Source organism: Capricornis sumatraensis, chromosome 4 (assembly GCF_032405125.1).
Source record: "Capricornis sumatraensis isolate serow.1 chromosome 4, serow.2, whole genome shotgun sequence".
NCBI lineage: Eukaryota > Metazoa > Chordata > Mammalia > Artiodactyla > Bovidae > Capricornis > Capricornis sumatraensis.
In genome coordinates, this window is record NC_091072.1 from 107,532,693 (window position 1) to 107,549,625 (window position 16,933).

General features: G+C 38.2%; 1 protein-coding gene across 5 annotated transcripts in view; it reads right to left on the reverse strand.

Moving 5' to 3' along the window:
• The window catches only part of ANKS1B (ankyrin repeat and sterile alpha motif domain containing 1B), a 1,136,988-nt gene that overhangs the window by 729,656 nt on the left and 390,399 nt on the right, over positions 1-16,933 (reverse strand). For all 5 annotated transcript variants that reach the window (XM_068970630.1, XM_068970629.1, XM_068970628.1 and 2 more), the window contains exon 10: positions 3,442-3,607. In XM_068970630.1, the coding sequence (XP_068826731.1) occupies positions 3,442-3,607 (166 nt within the window). The remainder of the gene's footprint in view (positions 1-3,441; positions 3,608-16,933) is intronic.

Genomic DNA, 16,933 nt, shown 5'->3' on the forward strand with positions numbered 1-16,933 from the left:
GAGTTTGAGTAAGCTCTGGGAATTGGTGATGGACAGGGAAGCCTGGCATGCTGCTGTCCATGGGGTCACAAAGAGTTGGACACAACTGAGAGAGATTATTTACATAAATGAACTGAGAGAGATAATTTACATTCCTCTCTAGATGGTTTACTTTTGCTTCTGCTTGATGACTGAGGGTATTACTTTAAATTAAATTCATGGCCTGATATTTTGCAGACTATATGGATAATATGTTTTGGGTGAAAATCTGTGTAAGGACCCACTCATGATTATAACACCTCAGGAATTTTTCTCCTTGTTTTGCTCATAACAAATCATCTTAGCAGATCTTGCAGTATCCTTAGAATGAATGTTATGAGACAGAATTATTTCTGATTACTGTGAGGGTGTAGCCCTTGTAGCTCTAGGTCTGTGGTGGAAGGATTTCCTATTAGAGTTCACATGCTGAGCATACACAGAGATTTGCTTTCTGTACACAAACCTATAGAGGACTTGAGGACCGAAGTTTAACAGCAGGTTCAGCAAATTCCCTCAGGACAAAAGTAACTTTAATGCTCCATTGGCTTCCCACCTACACCAGTGTATTGGCCTGATTATCTCTTACTAGTATATCGGAGAAGGCAACGGCAACCCACTCCAGCACTCTTGCCTGGAAAATCCCATGGACGGAGGAGCCTGGTAGGCTGCAGTCCACGGGATCGTGAAGACTTGGACATGACTGAACGACTTCACTTTCATGCATTGGGGAAGGAAATGGCAACCCACTCCAGTGTTCTTGCCTGGAGAATCCCAGGGAGGGGGAAGCCTGGTGGACTGCCGTCTATGGGGTTGCACAGAGTCGGACATGACTGAAGCAACTTAGTAGCAGTATACTGATAAAAAGATGTTCCTTATTTAAATGTTATTTACTTTACATAATTTTCCTGTCGCCTTTTTGATGCTTTTACGTCTTCCTTTTCTGTATTTTTATCCAGCATGCTGCTTTTTGTTTTGTTCTTTTTCTTCCTTCAGCAGGAAAATTGTTCTGAGCCTAATTAGTTTTAAAACCTGGGTCCATTTATTTTTCATCCCTGTATCCTCCTCAGCATGCAGCAAAGTGCCTGGCAGGTGAAGGAAGTCGATTAGTTTTCTATTATTTAATGAATAAATAATGTTTTCATTCCTGCTTCCACGACCCCTAACTAACACTCTACCTCCATTCCCTAATTAAAGCTCTTTTAAATTTTCGTATATATATATGAAATTCATATGTGTGTGTGTATATATATATATATTCTTACATTAACTGAACTTTACTCCTGATTTCCCCACTATTTTCCCCTATGACCTCTCCTACAGAAGATTTTTCATTCTTTTCGAGTTTCATTCTTACCGTCTCCCAGCATTGTCTTCACTCTCCATGATTGCTTCGGAATCACCCACTATTCTACCTTCATCTAACCTGCTCAACTGAAGATTATGCTACTCTATTATAACATACTTTTCCTGACTTTATTGTTACCATATGTGGATTTCCAGGCCTAATTCCACATTTCTTGAGGATTTCACTACTTGGTTCACACTTTCTATTCCATTTTAGCTCTTAATATAATGCAGCAGTGTAATTAACACAGCATTTAAGAGTATAAGGGGACAACCCAAGTTCAAGTCCCAGAATCATCCATTGTTAACATGTAACCTTGGGAGGTTACCTAATATTTCCCTGCCTCACGTTCCTCTTCTATAAAATGGGAATCATGGTATTATTATTATCTTGGAGCATTGTAAGAATTACAGGAAACAATGTATATAAGGCACTTATAATAGTATCTAGTACCAGTAAGTGCTCAATAAACCTTAACTATTTTCATGATTATGCTCTGATCTCATGCAAAAATCTTCCCTCCACATGCTTATGATTCATACAACACCCTGGCCTTCCCAGGTGGCTCAGTGGTAAAGAATCTGCCTGCCAATTCAGCAGATGCAAGAGATGCAGGTTCAATCACTGGGTCAGGAAGATCCCCTGGAGAAGGAAATGGCAACCCACTCCAGTACTCTTGCCTGGGAAACTCCATGGACAGAGGAGCCTGGTGGATTACAGTTCACAAGGTCGCAAAGAGTTAGACATGACTGAGCATGCACACATGCATGCATGGCCTCGGTACTTTTCCAAAACCTACTTGTTCACTTCTATAAAATTCCATAGCCAGTCACTTAAAATAGTATTCCTGAATTTTACTTTAACCCTTCTCAACATTGAACTCTTCTGTTCAGTTAATAACCCTTACATTACTCAGAAATTGAACCCATCTGGACATACATATTTCAGGCTTTCTCTGTATTCATAATGCTTTATTTTTCCTTCTCTCTAAGAGAAGCAGTGGTTGTGCTTTCTTAGACTATCTCAGTCTTAATTTATATCCATCAGTTTTCTCTTTTTACTCTTTGTCTTCAATCTCCTGTTCTCCATCAGCAAACTCCTCCAACTTCTAAACTTGACCAAGTCTTACTTATCCTAAAATAAACTAGCTATTTCTCCCTCATACCACTTTCTTCTCGTGTGAGCATTTTAGCTTTTTTTCTAATCCTCTTCAAAGGGTAATCTGTATTCTCCACTCCCTTTTCCTTCTGCATTTCTGAGTATCAACCTGTTAGCTTTTAAAAATCTAGTTTTATTACATCATTTCCTAAACTTACTTTTCAAAGACAGGCAGAAACTGGATTGTCAAACAAACAAATAAACAAAGCCTCGCCTCAGAAATTCTACAATTTCTTTGCAACCTTGAATATGCTGACCACCCACTTGAAGCTCTCCTCTCCCATTAGCTTTCATGTAACTACTTTGCATTCTTCACTCACAGGCAGTGGCAAAGGAATAGAAAGCAAGCATGATGACAAAAAAAACTCATGTTCAAGCAAAGGCCCCTCAAAGTATTGATATTAAATAAGACACTTAGCTTCAATTTCCTCATCAGTAAAATGGGCATATTTGTTCATCTTGTTCGCCAGCTTATAATGCTAATAAATAAAGTAATGGATCTGAAAATACCATAAAAGAAATAAAATACATAAAGTAGCTGAGTATGCTTTGATAACCTGGAAGCAGACAGGATGCAAGAAACTATACTTAAAGATTCTTGCTACCAAATTTGCTATGAGACTCTGAAGGACCCAAAGCTTTGTATCTGACCTAGAATGTTTTTCACTATTAAAAGGTTTCAGAGTGTCTTCACCACGGCAGTACCACCTCCATGAGAGCTCTTGCCAAGAAATTAAGAGCATTCACATCAAAAATGTTCCAACTTACCTGGACTCACTTCAAGATGAAAAAAAATCCTTATGACTATATTGGGGTCCTTTCATTTTTAGAAATATTGTAGGACATCAAAATACTAATGATACATCTTCAAATATGCAAACATGTAAACTGAATTGGTCCATGATAGTAAGAAATATTACCAGTTCTTGGAGAAGGGGCCCTTGCAATTTCTAAGGAGCAAGGCTTCTTTGTAACTGCTGTGTCCATGAGATCACATAGAAAATTCTCATTTTCTGAAGGAAATGTATCCAGAGAGGCAGATGGTACAATTTCCATAGTGTAATTCCTCTTCTTTGGATAGGGCTCCTGAAAGGAAGGAGAAAAAATAAAAATAGCTTTGTGATAAAGACACAGCCTGTTTAATTTATAAAAACTAGAAAAGATAATAAGTTTCGTCAGTTCTTCTAAAAGTGATTGAGAGGTGATGATTCATCTGTTTGAATAAGTTATACAATTGTGTAACCCCAATATTACCAGTGATCTTTTTAGAAAGATCCTTGTAATTTGGTTCCCCTGAAGTTATCCCTAAAGTTCTTGATTTCAAGTCATGATCTCTTTTTTATAAAATATGTGTGTTTTCTACTTGTGGCATAAACAGTTGTTTAATCAACAGTCATTCCCAAGATTCTTCTGCTTTGCCTGCTTCCTAGAGATAGCCATATGACTCAGTTTTTGACCAGTTAGATACAAAGGGAAATTTGCTGGGAGGCTTCTTGAAAAATATTCTTTATGCAAAAAGGCTTTTGCAGAGCAGGGTTTTTTAAAAAGCCTGGGACATTGATAATATCATTGAGTTGCTCAGATAGTTTCAGGACCAGTTTCTTCAGGTTTTTTTAAGCAATTATTAAAGTTTCTTATTGTTTGAGTCATTGCTAATTGGTTTTCAGTCATTTAGAAGTGAATGTGTTCCCACCCAACACACTTCCTTTGTGAATACTGTTAATATACTAAGGTTACTCTTTTCGGGTTAGGATAAAATTAAGGTCTTATTCTATATTGCTGATTCTTCAATATATTCTAAAAATTGGAATTCATTTCATTTTACAATGTCTTTATATCTTGTATAAGGCATTGTGTGTTTGTGAGAGAGAGAGAGTGTGTGTTTGTCACTCAGTTGTTCTCCACCTTTGAGATCCCATGGACTGTAGCCCACCAGGCTCCTCTGTCCATGGAATTCTCCAGGCAAGAATACTGGAATGGGTAGCTATTCCCTTCTCCAAGGGATCTTCTTGACTCAGGATCAAACCTGGGTCTACTGAATTGCTAGCAGATTTTTTACCATTTGACCAACCAGGGAAACCCATACAAGGCATTAATGGTCAGCAAATATTTATTGAGCACATATCATATACATTAAGAATTATGCTAATTGCTGGAAATGTTTTAAAAATGAATAAGATGTAATCCTTGCAATCAGAAAGTTTGTAGTTTATCAGAAAAGAAAAACAGATTATCTGCATGATAAATTTGACAATTAATTGGATTTACTTTTGATATATATTACCTTTATAAACCATACTTCATTATCAAAAGAAAAAAACAAATGAAAAAATAAACTCATTTTCAAAAAAGCTTCCAATATATATCCAAGGATTGGTAAAGATTTAGTACAAGCTCCTATTGTTTTTTCTTTAATGACACTTACAGTATAGTAGAATAAGTATTCAAGGTCAGAGTAATTGCTTTCAGACCATACCAGACCCTCACACATCAAAGAGTCAATTATGTTCACTCTACTCTATTGAAAGCAGGAAATTGGGAGTAATTTATTTTTAACAACAAAGGGCGACAAAGTTGAAAGCATCCAGAGGAAAGCAATCAGGATGGTATATGATTTAAAAACCATGACACAGAAGAAATGATGAAAGGAACTGCAGTGTTTATCCCAGAGAAGTCGTACAGCCGCGTAATAGTTATCTCAATATATTTGAAAGGCTATCCCTCACGAGCTTCCCACAGAGTGGGAAAGGGTATAAGAGGCTGTGGTAGATTTATTCTGAAGTTTTTTGATGCAGAATAAAGAAAAATGTTTATCAGTCAAGGAGGGAAAATTTGAGTCAACACAAAAAACAATTTTCTGTGAATTAAAAATATTGCTTATCTTCTAAAATGGATGTGCACTGATAAAATAATTAAATAGCACTAGAAAGCAACACAATGAACTCCTCATATGTGGAAATGCTTACAGTTACTGATAAAATTATGTATAAAAGACACTGTACAATGAATACACCAGGTGATTCTAAACTCCATGAGAGGTAGAATTTTTCTCATTTACATTCTATCCCCAGAATCTAATATAACTCCCACCACATAATGGGTCCTCAGTAAATACTTACTGATCAACTGAACAGTCTCGAACATCATTTTAAACAAGTCTAAGTACCAGTTAGGAAAAGGAAAAGGATAGTGCTTTTTAAAGATGTAAATTACTTTACTTCTCTGTCTTCCTTATTATTGTTTACTGCTTTGATTATCAAAAGTGAAAAAAGTGAGATTCAATGAGATGGTAATGAGTCTATGAAGAAAGAGTCTCTAGCTTAAACCTTGTTGTTTAGTCACCAAATTATATTCAGCTCTTTTGCGAACCCAAGAGAACTGTAGCCCACCAGGCTTCTCTGTCCATGAGATTTTCCAGGCAAGAATACTGGAATGGGTTGCCATTTCCTTCTCCAAGGGATCTTCCTGACCAGGGATTGAACCAGCATCTCCTGCATTAACAGGTGGATTTTTACCATTGAACCACCAGGAAAGCCCCAGCTTAAACCTTAGTTGATCTCAAAATTAAATTAATCCAAACAATTATTTTTCATGGATTTGGTTAGGCTGGACTTTTACCATATTTGAAAAGAATTATGAGGATTTTAAAAGTCTTGAAAACAACTTTGAAATTTAACCACACAGGATAAGTTAGTAAGTTAAATACATTTATTAAAGAAATATTTTAAAATATTTGGAAATGGAATGGAAATAGAAATGGAAAAAATATCACATGAAATCTAGCATGCTCAAATAACTAATAGTAACATTTTGGTGTATATTCTCTCAGATGGCTTCTATGTGTGTGGACATGTGGGTGAGTGTAAAGGAAAGACAAACTATTTTAAACAATAATGAAGTATACCCTCTTCTTCTTAAGGGAATGCCATTATTTCTCATTGGCATAGAAGTCTGTAGTACACACATGGCCTCCTTGTGGAGAGTGAGAGCCCCAAGGGGAGGAGATAGTTTTAGCAAAGCTGCACTTATGTAACCAAATATTTCATATTGCCAAAAAGAAGCAGGGTATTCAACAGAATACCTGACAAGTATCTCTCAAAAGAGGATATATGATATTATAAAATGATAGAATAAATTCACATGTGTCCATGTTTAAGAGACAGAACATGACCACTGAGACCTGCCCCTCCCATCCTATGTTCCCCTTTCTGTTCCCATCCCTTCCCTCGGCAACTGGGGTTGAATCTTATTCTGAACTTTGTGTTTATAATTCCCTGCATTGTTGTGAAAACGTATCTATATAAGTGAGTATCAATAAAGAATAAATGGCTTGTACTGTATGCTTTGAACTTCATACACACAATATAAAGTGCTCTTGCTCTCCTGTGACCTTTTTAAATCAATACTCTGTTTCTGAATTTTGTTTATTTTCAGTGTGATGCAAGAACCCACCATATAGGTATACCACACATTCATTTACACATTCTCCTGACAACAGACTTTTAAACATTTCCCAGATGTTTTGTTATTAAGAAAAGAAAGGAGGGCATTGCATTTTCCCATCCCAAGTAGGATAAAGGTCCAAGAGATTTTCTGTAAAATTTATATAAAGATATTATATATATATATATATACGCACACACAAAGGTATATAATGTTTTCTGATTTGATATTTTCTTTTAATAATGTATTCTGAACAAGTTTCAAGGACAAGTATATGACTACATGATGAATTTAAGTCCCAGTATACACATGATCATAACTCAGTCAATCTTACCATACTGAAATTTTAATGTTTTTGTTTTAAGGGAGCATTATTGTGCATGTATCCCTGTTTACATGCTGAGCCACATCTTTTGAAGTAGAATTCCTGTGACAATAGGTATACACCAAATGCTTATATAATTGAATCTGTTTCTGGATTTTCTAATTATTCCATATATCAGTCTATGCCAGCACCATAATCCTACTGTCTGGCTCTTTGCAACCCCATGGATTGTAGCCCACCATGCTCCTCTGTCCCTAGAATTCTCCTGGCAAAAATACTGGAGTGCGTAGCCATTCCCTTCTCCAGGGGATCTTCCTGACTCAGGGATGGAACCCAGGTCTCTCGCATTGTGGGCAGATTCTTTACCATCTGAGATACCAAGGAAGCCCTTGATTAAACTATCTGGAAGGATATGTCTCTCTGCATATTTATCCTTATCAAAGCATTCATGATTATCCTCAGGTCTATTTTTCAAAAAAAAAATTCTTTAAACATTTTTGTCAATTTCTCTTCAAATCATTGCCTCTCCTTTGCTTCCTATCAATAAACAGTACTTCCATACACCAGTCACTTAAACAACTTGAGGACAATTCTTCATTCTCACTCTTCTTCAGCATCATGCCCAGTCATTCCCTAAGTCCCATATTCAGCATTGAATTCTGTACCTCAAACACATTCATTTCTCTCTACCTCTGCTACCACCTTGGTCTGGGTCCCCATTATTTATTACTTGAACTGCTAGAACACTTCCAAACTGGTCTCCTTGCCTCTAGCCCTGCTCCTCTCCCAATTAATTCACTTTCAAACACTACCATGTTACTGATAGAAAGTCAGGTCAAAATAAATTCATTTCATTTCATCATAACTTTATCAGATTAAAGAATCATAAAATGTTCTAATCATACTACATATTGATTCTTTTTAAATATGGTCTTTGATAATATCTTAGAATTTCTATGCTGAATGATTACATTCAATGCATTAATTATCCAGAGAGTAAACTCATTAAAATAACAAGATCTGGAAGAATGAACTAAAGGAGAAATATAATCCCATTAATGTAAGATGATGGTGCTAATAACTAAAGACCTGCTTGTCTAGCACCTAAAAATGTGCCACCTGCATAGTAGGACTCTATGAATGCATGCTAAAAAAGAAATACATAAAATAGCTATCGTTTTGTTAGTATTTCAAGGCCTGATTCCTTGACTTAGATTAAAGAACTATAGAGGCAGGTGCTGAGTTCCAGGTCGCTTCAGTTGTGTCCAACCCTTTGCAACCCAATGCACTGTAGCCTGCCAGGTTCCTCTGTCCATAGGAATCTCCAGGCAAGGAAGTGGGTTGCCATGCCCTTCTCCAGGGGACCTTCCTGACCCAGGGATCAAACCTCTGTCTCTTACATCTTTCGCATTGGTAGGCAGGTTCTTTACCACTAGTACCACCTGGGAAGCTCAAAAATGAAAGTGTAGCCTGCCAGGCTCCTCTGTCTATGGAATTCTCCAGGCAAAAATCTGGAGTGGATAGCCTTTCCGTTCTCCAGGGGATCTTCCCAACCCAGGGATCTGATCCAGATCTCCCACATTGCAAGAGGATTCTTTACCATCTGAGCCACCAGGGAAGCCAGTAAAGACCACAGCAAAACATTTTTTTCATGTAGTATGCACTTACTAAACATATGTTGAATTAATGAAATCTGAAACTGTTATTGTTTAGTCCCTAAGTCGAGTCGACTCCTTTGTGACCTATGGACTGTAGCCCACCAGGCTCTTCTGTCCATGGGATTTCCCAGGCAAGAATACTGGAGTGAGTTGCCATATCCTCCAGGGGAATCTTTCTAGCCCAGGGATCAAACCGACATCTCTTGCACTGGCAGGTGGATTCTTTACCACTGAGCCACCAGGGAGACCTTCTGTGGCTTTAGGACTGTACTGTCCTAGATGGCAGCAACCTGCAACTGTTTAGATTTAAATTAATTAAATACAATTTGAATTTAGCTCCTTACTTTCATTTCAGGGGTTCAGTGGCTGCATGGTGGCTCCCACGTTGGACCATGCAGACTCGGCACTTTTATGGCTGCAGAAGCATCTATTGGACTGCATGTGTCTGGCTCGAGAGAGTAGTCTGCACCCAGAAGGGTGTCTGCTGACCTTGACAACAGGAGAGTCACAGGGAGTTTTCAAAATCCCAGTGCCCAGGCTGCACCCTCAGCTATTTCATCACAACCACTGGGGATGCAGCATAGACCTCTCACAGGTGGCAGGGTCATTTGGAGAGTTGTTAAAGCAGACATGGCCAGGCCCTACTCTTAAGAAAGTAGTCAAGGGCGGGATGCGAGTATGTGCATTTCCAACTTGCTTCAAGGGAGCTCTCTTCATTTATTAAACATTTGTTGAATTAATCAAATATGAAATAATATCATTCAAAAACTATCACAGATTCAAACCACTGTAAGAAGAATAGCAAATTACTCTTTATGAAGTTTTTACAGTCTGCAAAGTAAACAACGTTTCATTAGTCAGATGATTATCATTTAGCTCTCATAACAGCTCACCCTCAAGAGTCTTTAACACCAAAGTTCAAAGCCATCAATTTTTTGGTGCTCAGCTTTCTTTATAGTCCAAATCTCACATCCATATATGACTACTGGAAAAACCGTAGCCTTGAGTAGACGGACCTTTGTCAGCAAAGTAATGTCTCTGCTTTTTAATATGCTATCTAGGTTGGTCATAGCTTTCCAAGGAGTAATCGTCTTTTAATTTCATGGCAGCAATCACTATCTGCAGTGATTCTGGAGCCCTAAAAAAATAAAGTCAGCCACTGTTTCCCCATCTATTTGCCATGAAGTGATGGGACCAGATGCCATGATCTTCGTTTCTGAATGTTGAGCTTCTAGCCAACTTCTTCACTCTCCTCTTTCACTTTCATCAAGAGGCTCTTTAGCTCTTCTTCGCTTTCTGCCATAAGGTTGGTGTTATCTGAAAATCTGAGGTTATCGATATTTCTCCCAGCAATCTTGATTCCAGCTTGTGCTTCCTCCAGCCCAGCATTTTTCATGATGTACTCTGCATATAAGTTAAATAAGCAGGGTGACAATATACAGCCTTGACATACTCCTTTTCCTAGCTGGAACCAGTCTGTTGTTCCATGTCCAGTTCTAACTGTTGCTTCCTGACCTGCATACAGATTTCTCAAGAGGCAGGTCAGGTGTTCTGGTATTCCCATCTCTTTTAAAATTTTCCACAGTTTGTTGTGATCTACCCAGTCAAAGGCTTTGGCATAGTCAATAAAGCAGAAATAGATGTTTTTCTGGAACTCTCTTGCTTTTTCCATGATCCAGCAGATATTGGCAATTTGATCTCTGGTTCCTCTGCCTTTTCTAAAACCAGCTTGAACATCTGAAAGTTCATGGTTCACATATTATTGAAGACTGGCTTGGAGAATTTTGAGCATTACTTTACTAGCATGTGAGATGAGTGCGATTGTGCAGTAGTTTGAGCATTCTTTGGCATTGCCTTTCTTTGGGATTGCATTGACCTGATGGGCCAAAGAATTGGTGCTTTTAAACTGTGGTGTTGGAAAAGACTCTTGAGAGTCCCTTGTACTGCAAGGAGATCCAACCAGTTCATCCTAAAGGAAATCAGTCCTGAATATTCATTGGAAGGACTGATGCTGAAGCTGAAACTCCAATACTTTGGCCACCTGATGTGAAGAACTGACTCATTTGAAAAGACCCTGATGCTGGGAAAGACTGAAGGCAGGAAGCAAAGGAGATGACAGAGGATGAGATTGTTGGATGGCATCACCGACTCAAGGACATCAGTTTGAGTAAACTCCAGGAGTTGGTGATGGACAGGGAACCCTGGGGTGCTGCAGTCCATGGTGTCACAAAGACCTGGACACAACTGAGCAACCAAACTGAACTGAACAGCCCTCCCAGTGTTACTATGATCCCCATTCAGAAACTAAGGCTTGGAATTATTAGCTGTCCAATATTAACTAACATCTGGTTAATGAAGTTTTAGGGCTATAACCTAGATCTTATATCAGTAACTATAGCATTGATACTATTGCATCACAGATGAAAGGACTATGACAAGATCTTTATTGCCAGAACTAAAGGAAAGGAAATTGCTCATTGTTAGGTTGTACCTAACCCTGCCACCTCTTAGCCTTTGCAAGCTCTCTTCCTTACTGTGGGAAATTTGGATTTTGCTATACACGTTTATTGCCAAAGCACTCTTTATGGTAAATCCTGGAAATGAACCAAAGAGATTTAAAGAATTGAGGTCCAACAGTTGGTGACTCACTTTTCAAGCTTCCATTGTATCCAGCCTAGCAGAATTTGGCTCCAATTTAGTTAGCAGCTTTTGCTTTTTTCTTGATATTTTGCCTCTATCTTTATTCAAATGCCTGGTTCCTGAATCCCAGACTTATTTCTGAGCTTGAATTTTTATAATGGTAGCATGCCTAAGACTGTGTTCTCTGCCTTGGTCTTTGCTAGCCTTTTTCTGAGGTATGAGGTACTAATGCTTTGTCCCAAAATTCTAAACATGTCTCTAAGGCCCTATACTGCCTAACTTCATAGTTCCTGAATGACCAGCTTTAATGGTTAGACTTACTTAGTCAGTTTTATTGTACCTGTTACAGTTAGTTGTGTAATGTGTAGACCAAATAGTGCTTCTTTTAAAATATGTATACTGAGAGCACCTAATAAGTTAATATTATGCCTCCCCAAGAAAAATAAACAATAGTAATATACTTTCACTTGCTGTTTGCACTATGTTCCTATAAAAGTTGAAGATCATGAGGAGTGGGCTAGTCTAACAAGTCAAAGTTTATTAGTGATTAAATATGAAGTCCTATAGTTTAATAAAGAAATGAGTTTTAAAAATTCAGGATGTGGGTATATAGATTAGCAATACCATGAAAAAAGAAACAGGAGTTACAGATGAAAGTGTGAGTCAGTGTGTAATGTATCAGTTAAAGACATAATGTGACACTGGCTGATTTAATACAAATATGATATTTAAACTAGAGACTATGACAGTCCCTCCTTCCTCTGCGCTAATTAGAATTGGGAATAATCTGGTTTAGGAATTTTATAAAAGACAGGCTAACTATATGATCCATCCTTTGTAAAGGAGTGAAGGTGAAAGTGAAAGTCACTCAGTTGTGTCTGACTCTTTGCCACCCCATGGATTACACAGTTGACAGAATTCTCCAGGCCAGAATACAGGAGTGGGTAACCTTTCCCTTCTCCAGGCAATCTTCCCAACCCAGGGATCAAACTCAGGTCTCCTGCATTGCAGGCAGATTCTTTATCAGCTGAGCCACAAGGGAAGCCCAAGAATACTGGAGTGGGTAGCCTATCCCTTCTCCAGCATATCTTCCCAATCCAGGAACCCAATCGGGGTCTCCTGCATTGCAGGTGATTCTTTACCAACTGAGCTCTGAGGGAAGTTCTTGCAAAGGAGTACACGATTTTATTCATCAAAAGGGCTGAAGGATACTTGGCCTCTGACTTATGAAAAACCTTAGCAATGATCAGGGATCCAGGTATGGGCATAGTCATTTCTTAATAATATCAATGGTGTAGTTTTTTTTTTTTAATCAGAAATAAAGTGATCTAGAGGCTTTTCTAGACAATTTTGACAAGATACCTCTGTGAACTTACCTCCTAAATACAGCTCTTTCTTAACCACATACAGGAAAGTGAAGCAGCTTAACCAACATTGCAGCAAACCACACCTGGTACACTCAGCTTGGTATGGGGGCCTACATTCGAGGAGATACAAAGACCACAGGGACTATTTTCTCTGCACATGGATAAGGAAAGTGCTGAGTATCAAACTCATGTAATATGGGGAACGATTAAAAGAGAAAAGGTAGTAAAAACACATTTCACGAGTACTTGAAAAACAGGAATCACTACAATTGTCAGAAAGAGTGCAGATAGAGAGATGGTAACAAGGAGACAGGTTTCAGCTCAATGTGAGCATTCGCTTGGCAAGTAGCAGGTTGTCTGCCACTTACTTTAAATTTAGCTTGATTGATACAAGTCATCTCTTGAGAACAGAAGATGGTGGTTTGACTTAGACAAGTTTGAAGACTTTAGTAAGTAAGACAATGGAAATAGAAGTACTATATTGGTACTATGATACAAGATACCTGCATGTATTCACTGCTTGCTGAATTATTTTTCTCATAATGGGAAAAAGAATACTAATGCAAAGGAGTGTGGTCTTATAGCTCTTTCAAAGTTAGAGATGACTCACAATTCTAAATGACTCAAAGTAGGTGAAAGCTATTGGATACAGTTTTACTGCTCTGATGTGTCCTGCAGTATCAAGAAAAGAATCCTCTACAGACTTACAGTGACTTTACAATGAGGAAGATAACAACATAAATACACAATAATAAGAAAATAAGAGACTTTGAGTGGGAGAAGAGGATGAGCAACAATCAGACAATAAAACTTTGAGTAGGAGAAGAGGATGAAGACATTGTAAGACAATAATGTCCTAACTTTCCCAAAACCTGTGAATATATTATGTCCCATGCAAAAGGAGCTTTGCAGATGCGATTAAGTTAAGAATCTTGAGATGGGGAGATCATCCTGGATTATCCAAGTGGCCCAGTATCACAATGCTTGTTATACATGAAAGAGGGAAGGAGAGTTGGTGTTGGATTGATGCAATGTGAGAGACTTGACTGGCCATTGCTGGTTTTCAAGGTATAAAGGCAGCCATGAGCCAAGAAATGAACACAGCTAATAGAAGACAGACTGGCAAGAAAACAGATTCTCCTCTAGAGTCTCCAGAAAGGAATGCAGCCCTATCAAAACCTGGGATTTAGCCCAGGGGGACATTCTTTAGACTTCCAGAAATGTAAATATTAATAGTAAGGCTCTAGGACTTCCCTGGTGGCTCAGACGGTAAAACGTCTGCCTATAATGCAGGAGACCTGGGTTCATTTCCTGGGTCAGAAAGAGCTTCTGGAGAAGGAAATGGCAGCCCACTCCAGTATTCTTGCCTGGAAAATCTCATGGACCGAGGAGCCTGGTAGGCTACAGTCCATAGGGTCACCAAGAGTCAGACATGACTGAGTGACTTCACTTCACTTCAGTGGTAAAGAACATGCCTGTGAATGCAGGAGACATAAGGGATGCGGGTTCAGTCCCTGGGTCAGGAAGATCCCTTGGAGGAGGGCATGGCAACCCACTCCAGTATTCTTGCCTGGAGAATCCTGTGGATTCTGGCTGGCTATAGTCCATAGAGTCACACAGCATCAGACATGATTTAAGCGACTTAAGACACATACAATAACAAAGTTATGTTTTTTTAAGCTGCTAAATTTGTGATTACTAGTTACTGCAACACCTAAAAACTAATACAGTAACACTAGCAGAAAGTAACATACATAGAGAAGCAATAGAAATTATTAAGCACTGAGAGAGGAACATTAAAATTGGACTCCAATGAAAAAACACATCTTTTTATGACTCAATATTTCAAAGATAGTGATCCTTTCACTCTCATTTAAATTTAATGTAAATTTAAGTCTTAAATCTAATGCAGTAGTATGGAATGGGGAGATCCAACCAGTCCATTCTGAAGGAGATCAGCCCTGGGATTACTTTGGAGGGAATGATGCTAAACCTGAAGCTCCAGTACTTTGGCCACCTCATGCGAAGAGTTGACTCATTGGAAAAGTCTCTGATGCTGGGAGGGATTGCGGGCAGGAGGAGAAGGAGATGGCCGAGGATGAGATGGCTGGATGGCATCAATGACTCGATGGACGTGAGTCTGAGTGAACTCCGGGAGATGGTGATGGACAGGGAGGCCTGGCGTGTTGCGATTCATGGGGTCGCAAAGGGTCAGACACGACTGAGTGACTGAACTGAACTGAACTGAACTGATGGAATGGTTTCCTTCTCACACCTTTTGGATCTTGACAAGTGATCCTAAAGTGCATTTGGAAAAATAAATCTCTGACAATAGCTAGGTATTAATTTGAAAAGAGAAAAATAATGGAGGGGATGGAGGTCAACATTTATCAGATATTTAAGTGAATTATAAATGGTTCTGGTACAATAATTGAAAGGCAATAAAACAGAGAAGAGAACTTAAAAGAACAAAGATTCAATGCTTGTGAAAATTTATTGTATTATGGTATTTCAAATCAGTAGTAAAACAATGGATTATATAATAATTGCCAAAAAAGATAACTGGCCAGTCATTTGAAATAATTAATAAAACTGTATTAATACTCCATTACTTAAATAAAATAAATTGCAGCTATTTAAATAATAAGTAAATATACTTGCAAAATAATCTTAAAATAAGAATGTTCTTTGATCAGAAGCTATAATCAGACACATATTCAGAGGTGTAGAGAAAAAGGTTGATAGATTTGAGTACCTACAAACATGAAACTTTCATAAAGCCACTAAAATACAAAATCAAAATTAAGAAACATAACAGAATTGGGAAAATTCTTTGATACGTGTGACAAGGACCTAATATCTTTATTATATAAACAGAATTACAGATTGGGATTAAAGAGATGATCAACATAAGGAGAAAAGTCGGCAAAGGATAGGTGCAATTCATGATAAATAGCTAGAAATTTCTTCTATAAAAAGATGTTTGATCTCATTTATAATTAAATATATGCTAGTTAAAGTAACACATGTTCTACTTTTCCTGATCAAATTGCTATAGCTATAACACAGTGTTAGTGACGGCTTGGAAAAATGGGTCTTATTTGAAGTGTCAATTGATATAAATCTCTTTCTGGCTAATTTATCAATTTTTCAGTTCAGTTCAGTCACTCAGTAATGTCTTGACTCTTTGCGACCCATTAGACTGCAGCATGCCAGGCGCCCTGTCCATCACCAACTCCCAGAGTTTACTCAGACTCATGTCCATTGAGTCAGTGATGCCATCTAACTATCTCATCCTCTGTTGTCCCCTTCTCCTCCTGCCTTCAATCTTTCCCAGCATCAGGGTCTTTTCAAATGAGTCAGTTCTTCACATCAGGTGGTCAAAGTATTGGAGTTTCAGCTTCAGCATCAATTCTTCCAATGAATATTCAGGACTGATTTCCTTTAGGTTGGACTAGTTGGATGTCCTTGTAGTCCAAAGGACTCTCAAGAGTCTTCTCCAACACCACAGTTCAAAAGCATCAATTCTTTGGCACTCAGCTTTCTTTATATTCCAACTCTCACATACATACATGACTACTAGAAAAATCATAGCCTTGACTAGATGGGCCTTTGTTAAAGTAATGCCTCTGCTTTTTAATATGCTGTCGAGGTTGGTCATAACTTTCCTTCCAAGGAGTAAGCATCTTTTAATTTCATGGCTGCAGTCACCATCTGCAGTGATTTTGGAGGCCAAGAAAATAAAATCTCTCACTGTTTCCAGTGTTTCCCCATATATTTACCATGAAGTGATGGTACCAGATGCCATGATCTTAGGTTTTTGAATGTTGAGTTTTAAGTCAACTTTTCACTCTCTTCTTTCACTTTCATCAAGAGGCTCTTTAGTTCTCCTTTGCTTTCTGCCATAAGGGTGGTGTCATCTACATATCTGAGGTTATTGATATTTCTCCCAGCAATCATGATTCCAGCTTGTGCTTTA